The sequence below is a fragment of the Triticum urartu genome, chromosome 1A, assembly GCF_056163025.1.
Source record: "Triticum urartu cultivar PI428250 chromosome 1A, HENAU_Tu73, whole genome shotgun sequence".
NCBI classification, from domain to species: Eukaryota; Viridiplantae; Streptophyta; class Magnoliopsida; order Poales; family Poaceae; genus Triticum; species Triticum urartu.
The window spans coordinates 42,525,842-42,543,212 of NC_141873.1; the positions used below are offsets into that span (position 1 = coordinate 42,525,842).

The 17,371-nt window shown below is 47.9% G+C and overlaps 2 protein-coding genes and 1 pseudogene across 2 annotated transcripts; 1 reads left to right on the plus strand and 2 right to left on the minus strand.

Annotated features, from left to right (window-relative positions):
- Positions 1–2,421: 2,421 nt before the first annotated feature.
- LOC147989815 (uncharacterized) lies at positions 2,422–10,534 on the minus strand. Its single transcript, XM_087536232.1, has 3 exons — positions 10,307–10,534; positions 9,656–10,105; positions 2,422–2,580 (listed from the first exon to the last, which is right to left on the minus strand). Exons 1-3 carry the CDS (start codon positions 10,532–10,534, stop codon positions 2,422–2,424), a joined length of 837 nt encoding a protein of 278 aa, XP_087392358.1.
- Positions 6,748–8,677, minus strand: LOC147989816 (uncharacterized; annotated as a pseudogene).
- A 3,692-nt stretch (positions 10,535–14,226) lies between the features above and the next one.
- LOC147989817 (uncharacterized) lies at positions 14,227–14,989 on the plus strand. The gene is made up of 2 exons (XM_087536240.1): positions 14,227–14,852; positions 14,965–14,989. Exons 1-2 carry the CDS (start codon positions 14,230–14,232, stop codon positions 14,987–14,989), a joined length of 648 nt encoding a protein of 215 aa, XP_087392366.1. The 5' UTR covers positions 14,227–14,229.
- The last annotated feature ends 2,382 nt before the right edge of the window (positions 14,990–17,371 follow it).

Here is a 17,371-nt window from a genome sequence, read left to right on the forward strand (position 1 = left end):
TATAGACAACGACATTAGAAGTGGACCGCTACAACATTAGTGGTGCTTGCTACGATTGTTGGTAATGCACAACATTCAACTGTATTTTACAACATGGCAATGGCTCAGGGGACATCATTGTCCCCTCTGATTGCGGTGGCGTATCGACATGAACACATGTGGAGGGGATCGAGGCGGGCGATTGGTGAGGACTCCTCCAATGTTCGTGGGAGAGTACGGTGTGAAGGAGAGAGGGAGGCAGGATGAATGTGAGGTGGACATTATCCAGTTCTAAAGGAGATTCTAGCGAGCAATGTTCCGCTACGACGGGAAATCGAGCAGGAAGGGGAGGGTCTGAGAGGAAAAAGGAAGGTTACATCGGGGGAGGGGGGGGATTTTATGTTCGGCCCATATGTTGGAGATGACAATGTAGATAGTCTCTGGACAACTATATTTGTTCTCTGCATATAGTCTAGATTTAGGGGAGCATGGACTATCTAGACGGTTCAATTTTGGGAGCCCTTTGCGCGCCCTTTTGATATCCGAACATGCCTAGACGTATGATGAAGAGATGAGTTTTGACCTTAAAGACGATCTTAATAATTTTCTGATTTATTTATATGCATTGTAGCCCGTAGCAACGCAATGACGTTCTACTAGTGTTGTTTAATTACCCGCATGCAATGGGTCCTCCAGCCGTGTAATAATTGCCTTTCCTAGAAACGAGACGAAACAAAGTGGATCATCATCATCATACCATTAAGCGTCGTAGGCCTTTCCTAGAAAGGAAGCAGATCATCATCATCATATCACTAAGCGTTCTAGGGATGCCCACACGGCATCCAGGCTTGCGCCCTCCTCACCGATCAGCAGCCCCGCGGCCTCCTCGTTCTTATCTCCATCCCCAAGAGCAGGGCAAGAAAATTTGGTCATTGGGTTCACTCCATTACTCGTTGTGAGAACTCGGTATTAATATGTGAAGTGTAAAGTCTAATTTTATATCACCTTACAACAAAATTATAGCACCCAAAAATAGTATAATGAAAGAAACATGTTGTGTTGCATTAAAAACTGGCATACCGGTTCGATAAAATTATAAAATCACTTGCTTACATATTATAAATAGAGTAGTATCAAATAACTTTGTAGCTCCAAATGTAGCTTCCCATCTTTCTGGCACATTGAAAAAATGACAAGTTAGTTTGAAAAGTTCAGAATAAGTACTATAAAATGCAAGAATCTTGCATAAGCACTCACATTTAGAGTGTCCCCTTTCAATGTTTCATCGCCTTAAAAAGATTAAACATTCAATCACTGGTTTTTTTCAAAAAGGGGACTCCCCGGCCTCTGCATCAGAGCGATGCATACGGCCACAATTATAAATAAGGGACATTTACATCTATGCCCCTAATTTGCGCCCACTCTCAGATTTACCCATAATTTCAAAGCCTGCTCAAATTTGCCCCTCCGCCGTTAGGTGCACTTACAGAAATACCCTTCTGTGCCGTTACCGTCCAGTCAAAGCAGGTCAAAGGGCTTTGACCATCTTGAAAAAAATAGCAAAAAAATTCTAAAAAATCTGAAAATTTGTGGGATCAAAGATACTCAGGTTCGCAAGGTGCGTGCAAAGTTTCGTGCTGTTCGTACATTCCAAGAGCTCGCGTCAGAGGAAAAACAATAAATATGTAAGCCTGTGAACAGTAAATTCAAAAAAATAGTAAGAAAATTCGAAAAAATATGAAATTTTTTGGCATCAAAGAGACTCGTGTCTGCAAGCTGCGTGCAAATTTTTGTTGTGTTTGGACATTGGAGGGGCTTGTGGAGAAAAAAACAAAATTTGGCTCAGGAAAAAACTTGGGAAAAAAATGACTATTTTGTTTTTTTTGCTAGAGCTCCTCGCATGTCATTTGATCACAAAAACTTGCAAGCACCTTGTGCACCCGAGCCACTTTGATGCCAAAACAATTCATATATTTTTAATTTTTTTGCTATTTTATTTCAAATTTATTGTTCACAAGCGTGCAGATTAACTTTTTTTCCTCGCCACGAGCTCCTGGAATGTCCAAATAGCACGAAAATTTGCACACACCTTGGGCACATGAGTATCTTCGATCTCACAAAATTTTAGATTTTTTAGATTTTTTGCTATTTTTTTCAGGACGGTCAAAGCTGTTTGACCGGACGGTAACAGCGCAAAAGGGCATTTCTATAAGGGCACCTAACGACAGAGGGGCAAATTTGAGCAGGCTTTCGAATTAGGGGTATATCTGATTAGGTGGTTCGAGTTAGGGACAGAAATGCAATTGGCCCTATAAATAAATAAAGTAGTTCAACAAGGTCTTGCAATCTGCTGCAAAAAGTAGGCTGGCTCACAAAGAGCTAGAAAAACAAAAAAGGCCCAAAAGCCACAACCGGCTGGCATAAGATAGATAGATAGGTAAACTAATCGTCTATCCTATTACATGACCGCCATCCAAACCGGTTGAAGATATCCCGCGCTACCATCTCCCGCAGGACAGATCCAGTAACCAAACACTCCCTGGCCTCCGTCGGAGTGAGTAAGGACCACATATGGATTAGCGCAGTAGCCCGGAATAAAACCTGAAAAAAATGAATAGTTGTTGTTCTGTTAAAAGCCAAATCATTTATGCAGTTCCAAATTGCCCATAACAACGCACACGCTCCTATTCGAATTTGTCTAGCTGTTTCGGCCTCTATACTAACAAGCCATGTTCCAAATAACGACCTGACCGAATTCGAAGGAGTAATGTTAAAGGCAATTTGCACCGAGCGCCACAACACTCTCGCCAACGGGCAATCAAAGAAAAGATGTTGGATAGTTTCATCCCGATCACAGAAACTACACCTAGTAGAACCTGTCCAGTTGCGCTTAATCAAATTATCTTTTGTTAGAACGACTTGTTTATGTACAAACCACATAAACACTTTGATTTTTAGAGGAACCTTAACTTTCCAAACATGTTTTGAACTAGGAATAACACTAGAGTTGATGACATCAATGTACATCGACTTGACTGTGAATTCCCCAGATCTAGTAAGCTTCCAACACAACTGATCGGGCTGATGAGTAAGCTGAACCTCCATCAGTCTACTCACCAGATGAATCCAAGCCTCCCACCGGTCCCCAGCAAGCACCCTCCTAAAGTGAATATTAAGGGGAGCGGATTGCAAACTCGTTGCAACCAGAGCATCACGTCGCTGCACAATACGATATAGCGACAGATACTGAAGAGCCAGCGGCGTATCACCAAGCCAAGTATCCTCCTAGAATCGAGTGTTATTGCCATCACCGACAATAAACTTTGTTTTATTAAAGAAAGTAGCTTTGACCCTCATTAGCCCCTTCTAGAAAGGCGAATCAGTTGGCCTAACTATCACCTACGACAAGGTCTTAGAGTACAGATACTTGTTACGAAGAATCTGCGCCCAAGTTGCCTCAGTCTCGACAGATAACTTATATAGCCACTTACTGAGAAGGCATCTGTTCTTGACTTCAAGGTTCTCAACCCCAAGACACCCTTGGTCTTTTGGTCGGCAGATGACATCCCATTTGGCTAAACGGTACTTTCTCTTAAGTTCATCACTCTGCTAGAAGAAACGTGACCGATAGAAGTCCAGCCTTTTCCTAACTCCAACTGGTACTTCAAAAAAGGATAAAAGAAACATAGGCATACTCGTGAGCACCGAATTAATGAGAATCAATCGGCCTCCATACGCCATGAGTTTGCCCTTCCATCAGCTCAGTTTCTTCTCAAATCGATCCTCGATACACTTCCATTCGCTGTTAGTCAACTGCGATGGTGAATGGGGATACCTAGATAAGTGAACGGTAGAGCCCCCAGTTCGCAACCAAACAGTTGCTTGTATGCATCTTGTTCCTCTTTGGCTCTACCAAAACAGAACAACTCGCTTTTATGGAAGTTAATCTTCAGACCGGTCAATTGCTCGAAAAGGCACAGTACCAGCTTCATATTTCTCGCCTTAGCCAAGTCGTTCTCCATAAAGATGATTGTATCATCGGCGTACTGTAGGATGGACACACCACCATCAACTAGATGAGGCACCAAGCCACCTACTTGTCCAGCCTCCTTTGCCCGACCTATCAAGATTGCCAACATATCAATGACAACGTTGAACATAATAGGAGACATTGGATCAACTTGTCTGAGGCCCTTGTGTGTCTGGAAATAATGACATATATCGTCATTCACTTTAATTCCAACACTCCCTTTTTGCGTGAAGGATTCTACTTGGCGTCGCCAAGCTTCATCAAAACCCTTCATGCGTAATGCCTGTTGAAAGAAAGGCCATTTGACTTTATCGTACGCTTTCTCGAAATCCACCTTAAAAACCACTCCATCCAGTTTTTTCGTGTGAATCTCATGGAGCGTTTCATACAGTACCACCACCCCTTCAAGAATGTTCCTGTCCGGCATGAAAGCAGTTTGAGTAGGCTGCACCACAATATGCGCAATTTGTGTGAGCCTATTCGTCCCGACCTTGATAAATTTTTTGAAACTAACATTAAGAAGACATATTGGCCGGAATTGCTCAATCCGCACTGCCTCTGTCTTCTTGGGAAGAAGTGTTATCGTTCCAAAATTCAGCTGAAAAAGGTGAAGCTGGCCAGAGAATAGATCATTGAACAAAGGCAATAGATCTCCTTTAATAATGTGCCAACACTTCTTGTAGAACTCTGCCGGGAAACCATCCGGGCCAAGAGCCTTATTATTCTTCATCTGGGAAATGGCGTCATACACCTCTTTCTCAGACAAAAAAGCAACTAAAATATCATTCTCAACAGCCGTCAGTTGAGGCACATCCTCAATCCTAGACTCATCCAGCGACACACAGTTATTCTCTGGAGGCCCAAACAGCTGCTTGTAATACTCAGTAATATAAAGCTTTAAGTTTTCCTGACCAAGAATCATTCGCTCATCTTGTTCAAGCTGAAAGATCATCTTCTTTATATACTTACCATTGGCGATCATGTGAAAAAATTGTGTGTTCGCGTCCCCCTGGACTACCCTTCGGACCTTAGCCCGAAGCGCCCACTTTAATTCTTCCTCACGAAGGAGCTCTTTCAGCCTCATTTCCGCGTCGATCTTGGCATGAAGCTCCGAGGCTGGCAGGATCATGGTCTCGGCTTTTACATCAAGGGACTGAATAAGCGTAAGGAGTTGTTCCTTCTCAATCTTATAGACCCCACTAAGATGCTTAGCCCGCCCACGTAGGAAATTTCTCTGGTGCCTAATTTTATTCTGCCAGCGCTCAAGTGCAGTTCTACCTCCTGCATCCTTAGCCTATTCTCTGGCTACGAGATCTAAGAAACCTTCTCTCTCAAACCACGCAAGCTCGAAAGAGAAAACATTCTTATTTCCCACATGGGTGGCCTCCTGAGAGTCAAGGAATAACAGCGTGTGATCAGAAATACCACGAGAAAGTGCCTGGACTGTTACACATGGGAATTTCTGTTCCCATTCGACGCTAGCCAGAACCCGATCCAGCTTTTCGAACGTCAGATTTGGCAAGGCGTTAGCCCAGGTAAACTTCCTGCCCGAAAGCTCTATCTCACGCAGATTCAGGCTTTCAATGATTGTGTTAAACATGAACGACCATCTGCCGTCAAAATTATCATTATTCTTCTCATCACGCCTTCTGATGATATTAAAATCACCCCCACCAGGATAGGAAGTTGTTCCGAACCGCAAATCCTAACCAGATCAGCCAAAAAATCTGGTTTAAGCTCGGGTTGTGCGGCTCCATATACCGCCACCAAAGCCCAGTTAAACCCATCGGTCTTCGACCTCACCCTAAACTTAACAGCGAAATCCCCCATGACCATGCTTCGGACTTCTAACGAATCACATCTAACTCCGAGTAAAATCCCACCCGATCTTCCTTGAGGCGGTAGACAATGCCAATCAAAATCAATACCTCCCGAAAGCGTATTGAGAAATTGAGGCGAAAAGTCGGCTCTACCAGTTTCCGATAAAGCGATAAAGTCCAACCTATGCTCAATAGAAGCCTCAGCAAGAAACCTTCTTTTAGCCAAGTCTTTCAGATCTCTGCTATTCCAAAAGATTCCTTTCATATCTCGTCATGGAATTTTTTAGCCGTTCTTATCCGCGCGCTCCTACGCACTGCGGAGTCTAGGTAGATCTTCCGCTTCCATTTGCGTTTAGGAATATTGAAACTCTCCAGCTGGTCCTCACAACCAGTCTCAGAGGCGCGCACCTCTACAAAGTCCACTCGCTCATCCTCCTCCTCAGGTTCAACAGACGGATGAGCAAGATCCACACAAAAGTTATCGAGCACCCTGACCCCCAAAGCATCAATCTCGGAGTTATTCATTGGTTTAACCGCAGCTAAGTTATGAATCATCTCAAGCGCCCGTTCGGCCTCTAAATCCAGCATATCATTAACCGAGTTTGAAATTTCACTATCATTACTACCTAGTGAAATTCCTATCTTATTTTCATTGTTTATAATCTCATCATTTGAAAAATGCAAAATAGAATTATAGGTATTGATTGACATACCAGTAGTAACCTCCACGTCACGAAGCTTGGCCGCCCTCATAGTGCACCGCTGCTGAATGTCGTCCACTTTCGGATGGTCCTGGAGACGGCTACTCATCCGTCGCCCCTCACAGACCGGATCCAGAATACCACCGAAAGCAATCACCTCCTCCCGAGAAGCTCTACTGGAGTGCCCCAAGCCGGGGGAAGGTGGAGCCAGGGCCTCCTACCCGAGCTCCCCATCCACCCCGGCCCAAGGGCCAACTGGCGGCACCGGCGGCGTCGGCGAGCAAGCCCCTCTGGGCTCCACAAGAGAAGAGGACCCCGAGGCCACCTGCCCCAAGTCCTCTCCGAAAAGCGACTCCGGCGCCAGCGTCGCCGGCCCGGTAAAAGGGGAGGAAGGTGCCGGATCTAGCAGCCTCGGCCTCCCTCCCAAAGAATCAATTTGCACCATCAGTAGCTCACCCACCGCAGGCCCTGATGAGGGCACCGAGGCCACCTGCCGCACGGCCCCATCAGCAGCCGGCACCATCGGCTGCACCTGCGAAATCGCGACCGGAGGGGAGGAATCCGAAGTCACCAGCTTCAGACCCTGTCCTGCAAGAACGACCTCCTCCGCCTCAGCCCTGACCGAGATCGACGACTCCCCAAGGAGAGGAATCACTGGCTCCTCAAGCTCCAGAACCGGAAGCGAGTGCTCGAACACCTCATCAGACTCCACCCGATCACTCCACAGTCTCGGGGGTGTAGATGCCGGCTCGAAAGAACCGAATCTGAGAGTAGTCGTAGGCACCGTAGAAGGAGGAGCCGTCCCATCCGCAGACGTGTGAGAGTCAGCACCCTGCGGAGTGGACAACTCACGTCCACTGTCAGCTGCTGGTGCCTCCTTAAGTGCCGAACTATCATCATCCTCGTGCATATCAGTATCAGACCCGTTGGCCGCCTCGGCAAACAGACTCTCATCCTTGAACTCAATGACAAGGTTATATATGTGGCCTCGATATGCCCACTTAACCACCTCATGGACGTACTCGATGTTCAGCACACTAACCAGTAAACGGGCAATCCTGTGGGCTCTGGTAAAGTCCATATCCACGCGCTCTGGTCTGCCCACCATGATACCCAAACTGGCCACTACCCGTGCATCCAGCATCGGCTTGGATGGAGCCCCAGAGAATCGTAGCCAAACCTGAGTCAGAGGCTTGCCCGTAGGATCAATCCTCTTCCACTCGTGAAACTCAAGCACGCCATCAGTACCTGGCACCTTGCACATCCCGAAACTCAGTAGTCTCTGAAGGTCCTCAACTGACGGGAACTCAACCCGAAACAGTTTGTCCTCGACACTAGCAAGCTCCCACCTGAAATCCCCAGGGGGCTAACTCCTTGAGCCTCTGAATAATCTGTGCCTCCGAGGCCTCTCCTCTAGCAATCTTAACTAACCCAGTTGTCAAACCCAAAGTCTCGTCAGGAACCTCCATCTCCGTTGGAGATTCAAAGAACATAAGTTCAGCACATTACACTCCATACATCATGAGTGATGGTGCCTGATCTCTCAGAAACGGACAGTCCCCCGAATCGTGTGCTGGTTTGCCACAAGTGCCACACAGCTCAGCAACACACTCAGCAATAAAATGTCCCTTACCACCACATCGATAACAGAGCATTTTCTCTTTCTTGCGCGCATATTTGGATGCTCTTTCAGACTCAGCCCTAGAAGAAGCCTCCACTGACACAGTCAACCCGGATTCATTCCCGGGAATCTCAGCATTGGCAAGCGCCGAGACCACCTCCAACGCTTGGCCAGTCAAAACCTGCTGCTCAACAGCCCCATCAACCACCATCGGATCAATCACAGACGTAGTATGCGGTCGTGGACGGTACCGGCCACCTCGACCCCCACGCCCACCATGATGACCGCGGAAACCACCCCGCGGCCGGAGACCAGGGCCAGATGCCCCCTCAACAAAACCTCCTGGGGGCCCCATGAACGGGCGCTCCGCCGAGCCATCGCTCTGCCAAGCATAGCCTCGAACGCCGCCAGTCGACGAGGATCCATGGTGCTTACCAGCTCCATACGCATTGACCCCATCATCACCCCACTGACCCTGAGGCGCAACTGTGGCTTGAGTCACTGGAATTGCCTGTTGCTGCACCATCCCGGCTCTGATTTGCGGAGGCCTGGCGATGAGGTGAGGAGGCGGTGCTGGCCTCGGCTGGCCGGTCTGCAACCCCGGAGCAGGGGGCCGCGGCACAACGCCTCCTGGGCCCGCATTGCTGGTTCCTGAAGCACCCGGTGGCGGAGGCCGCTGACCAACCGGAGCTGGCACCGTCGGTCTAGGACCGGGCAACACGCCGCCCCGGCCCACAGCAGTCCCGACCGGAGCCGAGCCCCTACCGGCGGGCTAAGCGAGCACTCCCCCGCGGCCAGCCCCAGGCGCCGGCAATGCAGCGCCGCGGCCACTGCCAGTGGCCGAAGGAAGCATACCAGCCCCCGCGGCTGGCGGCAGCACAGCGTCGTGGCCTCCGCCGCTGCCCTGCTGCGGCACAGTCCCAGGGCGGCCGGCTCCCTGAGGCACCACCGTCTTCTTCCCCGGTGGCAAGGGTCCTCCGCGACCCGCCATCGTACGAAGCGGTGGAATACGCCTGGCCCGACCAGTCCCAGCCGATCGCAAGTTTTGACTGAGGCGACGACGATGAACCCTAACAGGCGACTCGGGAAAGGACAAAGATCGAAGAAACGAGACCGCCTCGCCCTCGATAGCGATCGGTGTCGGTTGGTTCTGGGCCTCATACCCATGCACTCCCGGCCCACTGACCGCATCCACCCCCGATCGAGCTACCTCCAGGAAAAAACTGGTCGGACCCGGGTTAGTCTGGGCCTCATACCCAGCTAACCCCGGCCCAACCCGAGCCGGCCTACCAGCATCCAGGTCCAGCCCCTCTCGGCCTACCAAGATTTTCAAACGACGCTCCCGTTCAGCGGCGATCCCGAGACCCGGATTTTCAGGCGTTACCAGCTCAGGCGCCAGCGGCTCCAATCTGGCCACCGTCCGGCGAGCCTTCCTCTTCCGTTTAACAACGATCCACGATTCCGGCTTGACTAGATCAAAAACGGTAAGATTTGGATGACATACCTTCGGTAGAGGACCTTTCCACGGCCTGACCGCCGCCGACGAAGTTCTCCGGTGAACTATCCGGCGAACCATCTCCTTCTTCTCGCCCGCGTCAAGCCCCATCCTGGCCGGATCATTGATGGGTAAAACATAATCGATAGAAGAGGCCACCTCCTCCTCCGTGTAGCCGACATTGAACCAATCATTGACGTGATTAGAAGGACTCGGCGATGGCGGTGATGGCGGAGCATCGTCCGCCTCCCCATCCACATCGTCCTCGTCCACACCCGCGAGCGCCCAAAACCGGCCTCCAACATGCCGACGATCGCCGGAGAGGAGAGGTAGTGCGCGTGCGGCTTCCCCTTCTGTCGCCCCCCCAGTCGCCCCTCCGACGTGTGAGTCCGTCCTGCGGTCAACAATCGCCGAATCCAAGTCAATGATCTCGATCGTTTCCACCGGATCGGGATCCACCTACACACGTTGATCCACAATCACTTCGTAGACATCAATGCGAAAGCGAAAACCTATCGCGATCCGGACGTCTCTCGCTAGGTAGTCGCCGGCGTGAACATCATTGTCCATATCCATGATCGATGTCCAGCGAGATGCCTGATTATGATGCATGCGTCCTTGGATCCACCTGCCAAGGCGTCGTATGTCAATGAAATGTACAGCCCACCGTTCTGGGATCATCCCCTCCGTCATCGACCCCTCCTGGATCTCATCGCGACGAGAGGATCCGCCGAGATCCGCCTCCAGCGGCGGTGCGTGAAGCGGCGACGCCGAGGAGAGTCGCGGCTGCAGCGGCAACACGTCTGCAAAGGGCGGCGATGGCGACAAGCAAGCGGGATTCACCGGCGGCAGGTCGAGCGCCTCGGACGGGCGCGGGCAAGGACGCATTGTCCTAAGGCTCATGCTAGCCCTCACATTCAATCATTTGCAATGGTAGAAAATATATCTTACTCCACATGGCAAATTAAACACTGGGTTAAATCTCCGTTGAGTATCTCCAATCTTCTTCTGCAGGTAATCAAAATTAGAGGTGGCCTGTAAGGTCCCCTCGTTAAATATTTGCGCCTAATCTCATCTTCCTTCTTTGAATTTCTTGTGTACTCTGAAATTCTTTTTCGATCAGCCAGATCATAAGGCAACTCATCTAAGTTAATTTCTGTTTGAGTAGTAGCCTTCGGAAGACTAGAATTTAATGCACTTAGCCTACGTCTAACGCGTAACCTTGAAGTGCATGTATCATTCTCTCGATCTGGTGACCGAGTTTTCTTCGAAAAATACCGCCCCATAACCTAGATCTATCAAAGTCCATGAAAAATAAATCAAAAAGCTAGGGCAAATAAACACCATAGCACTAGACTATTAGGCTAGATAGAGCATACATAAGAGAGAGGAGATGAGGCAATGTAATCTAATAACCTCAAATTTTAGGGTACAACTGTTGCGGTTGTCGAGCTGACTGTGGCCTGAGAGGCGGCGTCGCGGCGAGGCAGCAGGAACAAGAACAGACAGGAGGAGAGTTGTGAATTGGAAAAAGAAAAGAGGATGAGACATGCGGCAACGTACGTGGCTAATCCCAAATTTTTTATGAATAGTAATTAATAACCCAGTAATTTGGAAACTAGTGACAGGCAGGAGGAAATTTTAAAAATAGGAAGGACGCTAACTACAATGGCGTCCACATCTGGATGCTATCGAGGATAGCGTCCAGGTATGGGCGCTATTAGTATCTGCGTCCAGTCAAGTGCTTCGCCTAACCATCAGATCCGACTGACTCGTAGTCTTTCCTAATGACAGATAGAAGTTATGCGAGGTTTAAAACCCTAGTACAGATGCAGTCTTCGCTCCTGGACCTTGCCGTACGGTAAGCAATCTCTGGCAGCCGGCAACGCCGATCATCATAGTTGTACGGATGCAGTCTTCGCTCCTGGACCTCGCCATACGGTAAGCAATCTCTGGCAGTCGGCAACGCCGATCATCACAGGAGCGACATATGGTCTCATCAGCCGCTCGCCATTAGGATTCTCCAATTGATTTTGTGCTTGGTTCATGTTAGTTGTACTGTTCTATCGAATCTCCTTTATTTTAATCTTCTATGCAATTGATACAATGGTTTACAAGAAGACACTTTATATATGATTGGATTGTTATTCCTGAATTATGGACCTTAATTGGCTGCTTTGTGAGAAACCAAATTTCCAGTCGTGAGTCTATGGTAGATCAATTTGAAATTTTGATATTTACTTGCTGCATGTTCATGTTTGTAGGTGCATATAAGAACATGTTAATCGTTCTGGTTTACGTGGATGGTGAAGTGCAACATGGATCCATGGGTGTGGAGTATACAATTCCTCCCAAATTAACATTTCCAGCATCCGAGAATACCACTTTTGAAGATATCAAGAGTGAGACATGTCGAGGACTTGGACATGTTAATGTCAGTGCTCAAAGAAACCTGAATATCCAAGCTCGCTTTGATATTGGAGCTCCTGGACCACATTATTTTCAGTTAATTTCAATATATGAGAAAAGAGGATGGAACATGATTTTTGAGAAGACCAAGTCCCGGACAACGTGGCAAGTGATAGAGTTATATGTTAACATCACACCAAATCAAGACAGTGAGGAGGTGGACGAGGGGATTACAGGGGGGCGGCCTTGAGGAGTTTGGCGAGAGATGAGGTGGAGGGCGGAGGCGGCCGTGGATAGGTGGTCGCGGGGATCAGAGGTGGAGGGCGGCGGCGGCGGCCGTGGATATGTGCTCGCGGGGACGAGAGCTGGAGGGTGGCGGCGGCGGCCGTGGAGAGGTGGCTGAGGCGATAATGGGCCAAAGCGGCTGGATTGAGGATGGGGCCCAACCTAACAGTGGCCGTGATCGATGCTAGCGTCCCGATCCGGACGTCGCTTATACTAGCGTCCGCATGTGGACGCTGTAATGCCTAGCGTTCTTCCTATTATCAAATTAGGAATTATCTTTTCCTTGTTTCATAATTCCATGATTATTAATTACTATTAATAAAAAATTCAGTGGCTAATGACGGTGATTAATTACGGCAAGTAGTCCAGGACTCCACGTGGGCCCTTTGTTTAGTCACTCACGTGACAACCTTTCGTTGATGGGTTCAGTCTAATTTTTTTAATGGGTTCACCTCAAGTAAATATGAACCTGTAAGCACGTACAAAGCAAAATCTGTTGGGTTCAGTTGAACCCAACGCTTATACGTTGGCTCCGCCGCTGTCCATCTCATTCATCCACGTGCGGGGTGTGTTATGACTGAGGACTTGGGCGACGGCGAGGACATGAGAGGATGGTCTTTGTTGGCCGGTAGCGAGGTGCAGTTTGCTGGAATTTTGTCTAATTTGGGCCTAGCCCAATAGCAGTTTCAGAAATTCCTAATAAATCCTAGAGGCCCACTTAGCCCATTTGTGCAAGGCAAGGGATACTACTAAAGTTTAGTCTCACATTTCTAGTTGAGTGGGAGTTGGACCTCCTTATAAAGGAGGTTCTTTCCCCACTTGTACGAGCATGAGAACAAGAGGGATATCCACGCGTGCTCCTCCTCCGCCGCCCGCCTCGCCACGCCTCGTCACATCGCGCCGCGCCGCGGGTTGCGGGAATGAGCCGAGCCTGTTCGCTTCGTTTCGCCTCCCGTCGTTGCCCTCTCGCCTCCTTCTCTTGCGCCTATAAAAGGGAGGTCGCTCCTCCCAGAGAGATGCACCATAACCTCTTCCTCCTCTCGCCACAAGTTCCTGAGCACTGCGCTGCTGCTACGATCTTCCCCATCCTGACTTGCGGCGTGCACCGCAGGTCGGGACAGTAGGCCTCCGAAACCGCACCTTTTGAGTCCTGTACGGGAGAAGGGTGAGGTTTTTGGGGAGCGCTCGGCGCGACTACTGGCTGCTTCATCACGAACGATCCGGTCGCCGACAACTACTTCCCCGACGACGACTTCTTCCCCGACGTCCACGATCTCCTCGACGACATGGCAGGCGAGGACACTGACCCCAAGTCCAGCACTTCCACTGCTGCTGTCCCGTACGTGTTCTTGCTCTTTCTGTTAGATGTCATGACGCAGTTCTTTGCTCTACTTTCTGTCCTACATGTGTTAGGTTCTACTTCATATATGCAACTTCATCTAGTGTCTGTTCTAGATGTGTTTAGTTCAAGTTCATATATGCAGATGCTCTTTACCTTCTCTCTGTCCGAACGCATGACTTGTTTTATCTCTACTATATTATTCATGCTTTATCTAGTATTTCTGTTAATAAAATCATTCGGTAAATTGCTCATATTTCCAACAATCCAAAAACCTTATTATAGGCAATTTACCCCGAGTGGTTTTGCTGCTTCCATGAGACCTCCTATGTTTGAGGGTATCCACTATAAGAGGTGGCGCGTTAGAGCAGTCTTATGGTTTCAAACCATGAGTTGCGATGACGCCACTCTCGGCAAACCTGAAGGAGAGCTTGATGCTCAACAGGCACAAGCTTTTCAGAAAATGGATACTCTGTTTAAGGCTGCTCTCTTGAGTGTTCTTGATGAGAACATAGTTGATGCTTATGCGTCAATTGATAATGGAAAAGATATGTGGGATGCACTCGAGGCCAAGTTTGGGGTCTCGGATGCTGGCACTGAGCTGTACATCATGGAGCAATTCTATGATTACATGATGACTGAAGAGCGCTCCGTGGTTGAGCAAGCTCATGAGATACAGTCATTTGCTAGAGAACTTGAGCATTTCAGTTGTATGCTGCCGGACAAGTTTGTTCCCGGAGGTGTCATCACTAAGCTTCCTCCTTCATGGAGGAACTTTGCTACCTTGCTGAAGCATAAGAGGCAGGAGTTTTCCGTCCCGGATCTCATTGGCACTCTTGATGTGGAAGAAAAGGCGAGAGCAAAGGACACACGTGCTCGAGGTATTGAGGGAGGATCTAGTGCCAATGTGGTACAGAAGCAGAACTTCCAGCCCCACAAGTTTAAGAACAAGGGCAAGTTTGATGGAAAAGCAAAGTTTGATGGGAAGAACAAGGCTGTGCAACACACGAACTTCAAGAAGAAGAATGGCAAGAAGAAAGGTGCTTGTCATGTGTGTGGGGATCCTGATCATTGGGCTCCTAGTTGCCCTAATCGCTATGACAAGTGTCATCCTGGGAAAGGCGGCAAGACCGCTAATGTTGTCATTGGAGATACTGACATGAAGGATGCTGGGTATGGTATATTTCCCACTATTCTTTCAGTATGTCATTCTCCTGATTTGTTGATTGACACGGGTGCTAATGTGCATGTATGCGGTGATATTTTTATGTTTTCGTCTTATCAGACCGCAGGGACTTCAACCATGCTGATGGGAAATGGTTCAAGTGCTTCTGTTCGTGGTGTTGGCACGGTCGATCTGAAGTTTACTTCGGGGAAGATCGTGCGGCTGAAGAACGTGCATTATGTCCCCTCCGTCAATAAAAATCTTGTTAGCGGGTCTCTTCTGTGTAGAGATGGCTACAAGCTTGTCTTTGAGTCGAATAAATTTGTAATATCCAAGTTTGGAACTTTTGTTGGTAAAGGCTATGAGTCAGGAGGCATGTTTCGTTTATCCTTATCAGACGTTTGCAATAAAGTTGTTAATCATGTTTGCAACAATAGTGAATCAAATGTGTGGCATTCACATCTTTGTCATGTTAACTTTGGTTGCATGTCACGACTGGCAAAGTTGAACTTAATCCCTAGTTTCACCACCGTCAAGGGATCTAAGTGTCAAGTGTGTGTGCAAGCTAAGCAACCTCGTAAGTCTCGCACGACTGCGGAAATAAGAAATCTTGCACCACTAGAGCTCATACATTCAGATCTATGTGAAATGAATGGTGTGTTGACAAAAGGTGGAAAGAAATATTTCATGACGTTAATTGATGACTCCACTAGATACTGCCGTGGGTATCTTCTGAAATCTAAGGATGAGGCTTTGAACTTTTTCAACATCTATAAAGCTGAAGTGGAAAACCAATTTGATCAAAAGATCAAGAGGCTTAGGTCCGACCGTGGTGGAGAGTATTTTTCCAATGAATTTTATGCTTTTTGTGCGGAACATGGTATAATCCATGAGAGGACGCCTCCCTATTCACCTCAGTCAAATGGGGTGGCCGAAAGAAAGAACCGTACTCTAACAGATTTGGTTAACGCCATGTTAGACACTTCGGGTCTCTCCAAGGCATGGTGGGGGGAGGCGATATTGACTGCATGTCATGTCCTGAACCGAGTTCCCACAAAGAACAAAGAGATAACTCCATTCGAGGAATGGGAGAAGAAAAGGTTAAAACTCTCTTATCTACGGACATGGGGTTGTTTGGCGAAAGTCAATGTTCCAATTCCAAAGAAGCGGAAGCTTGGACCAAAGACTATGGATTGTGTTTTCTTGGGATATACTTTTCATAGCATTGGCTATAGATTCTTGGTTGTAAAATCTGAGGTACCTGACATACATGTCGGTACGATCATGGAGTCGAATGATGCGACTTTCTTTGAAGATATCTTTCCCATGAAGGATATGGCTACCTCATCTAATCAGGAGATGCCTAGTTCATCAAATCAGGAACCAGTTACAATTACCGAACCTGCCATTTCGATGGAACACTTTGAAAGTCCTGTGGAGGAGAACAATGAAGTTCCTACTAGGAGCAAGAGACAGAGGACTGCAAAGTCTTTTGGTGATGATTTTCTTGTGTATCTCATAGATGACACTCCCAGTTCTATTTCAGAGGTCTATGCATCTGAAGATGCTGACTACTGGAAGGAAGCGGTTCATAGCGAGATGGATTCCATCTTGGCGAATGAAACCTGGGAGATAACTGATCGTCCTTATGGGTGCAAACCTATAGGATGCAAATGGGTATTCAAGAAGAAGCTTAGGCCTGATGGTACTATTGAGAAGTATAAGGCTCGGCTCGTGGCTAAGGGTTATACCCAAAAGGAAGGCGAAGACTTCTTTGATACTTACTCACCTATGGCTCGACTGACCACTATTCGAGTTCTACTTTCACTAGCTGCCTCGCATGGTCTTCTCGTTCATCAAATGAATGTTAAGACTGCTTTCCTAAATGGAGAGTTGGATGAGGAAATTTATATGGAACAACCAGATGGGTTTGTACTAGATGGTCAGGAAGGAAAAGTGTGCAAGTTGCTAAAGTCCTTGTATGGACTCAAGCAAGCACCCAAACAGTGGCATGAGAAGTTTGAAAGAACTTTAACAGCCGCAGGCTTTGTTGTAAACGAAGCTGACAAATGTGTGTACTATCGCCATGGTGGGGGCGAGGGAGTTATCCTTTGCTTGTATGTTGATGACATACTGACTTTCGAAACAAATCTGAATGTTATTAAGGAGGTCAAGGATTTCCTATCTCATTGTTTCGAGATGAAGGACTTAGGAGTAGCTGATGTCATTCTGAACATCAAGTTGTTGAGAGACGATAATGGTGGGATTACATTGCTTCAATCTCACTATGTGGAAAAGATCTTGAGTCGCTTTGGCTATAGTGACTGCAAGCCCTCTCCAACACCATATGATGCGAGTGTGTTACTTTGAAAGAATCGAAGAATTGCTAGAGATCAATTGAAATATTCTTAGATCATTGGCTCGCTTATGTACTTAGCAAGTGTTACAAGACCTGACATCTCTTTTGCTGTTAGCAAACTGAGTCAGTTTGTCTCAAAACCAGGAGATGTGCATTGGAAAGCTCTAG

Excerpts from the sequence above, each read along its gene's own strand:
- LOC147989815 (XM_087536232.1), bottom strand. The coding sequence starts at position 10,534 with ATGCGTCCTTGCCCGCGCCCGTCCGAGGCGCTCGACCTGCCGCCGGTG. Across the intron at positions 10,106-10,306 it reads TGATCCCAGAACGGTGGGCT|GTGGATCCCGATCCGGTGGA; the intron begins GTACATTTCATT and ends CAACGTGTGTAG. Across the intron at positions 2,581-9,655 it reads GGAAAGGTCCTCTACCGAAG|GTTTTATTCCGGGCTACTGC; the intron begins GTATGTCATCCA and ends CATTTTTTTCAG.
- LOC147989817 (XM_087536240.1), top strand. The coding sequence starts at position 14,230 with ATGTGGGATGCACTCGAGGCCAAGTTTGGGGTCTCGGATGCTGGCACT. Across the intron at positions 14,853-14,964 it reads ACTGACATGAAGGATGCTGG|ACCGCAGGGACTTCAACCAT; the intron begins GTATGGTATATT and ends TCGTCTTATCAG.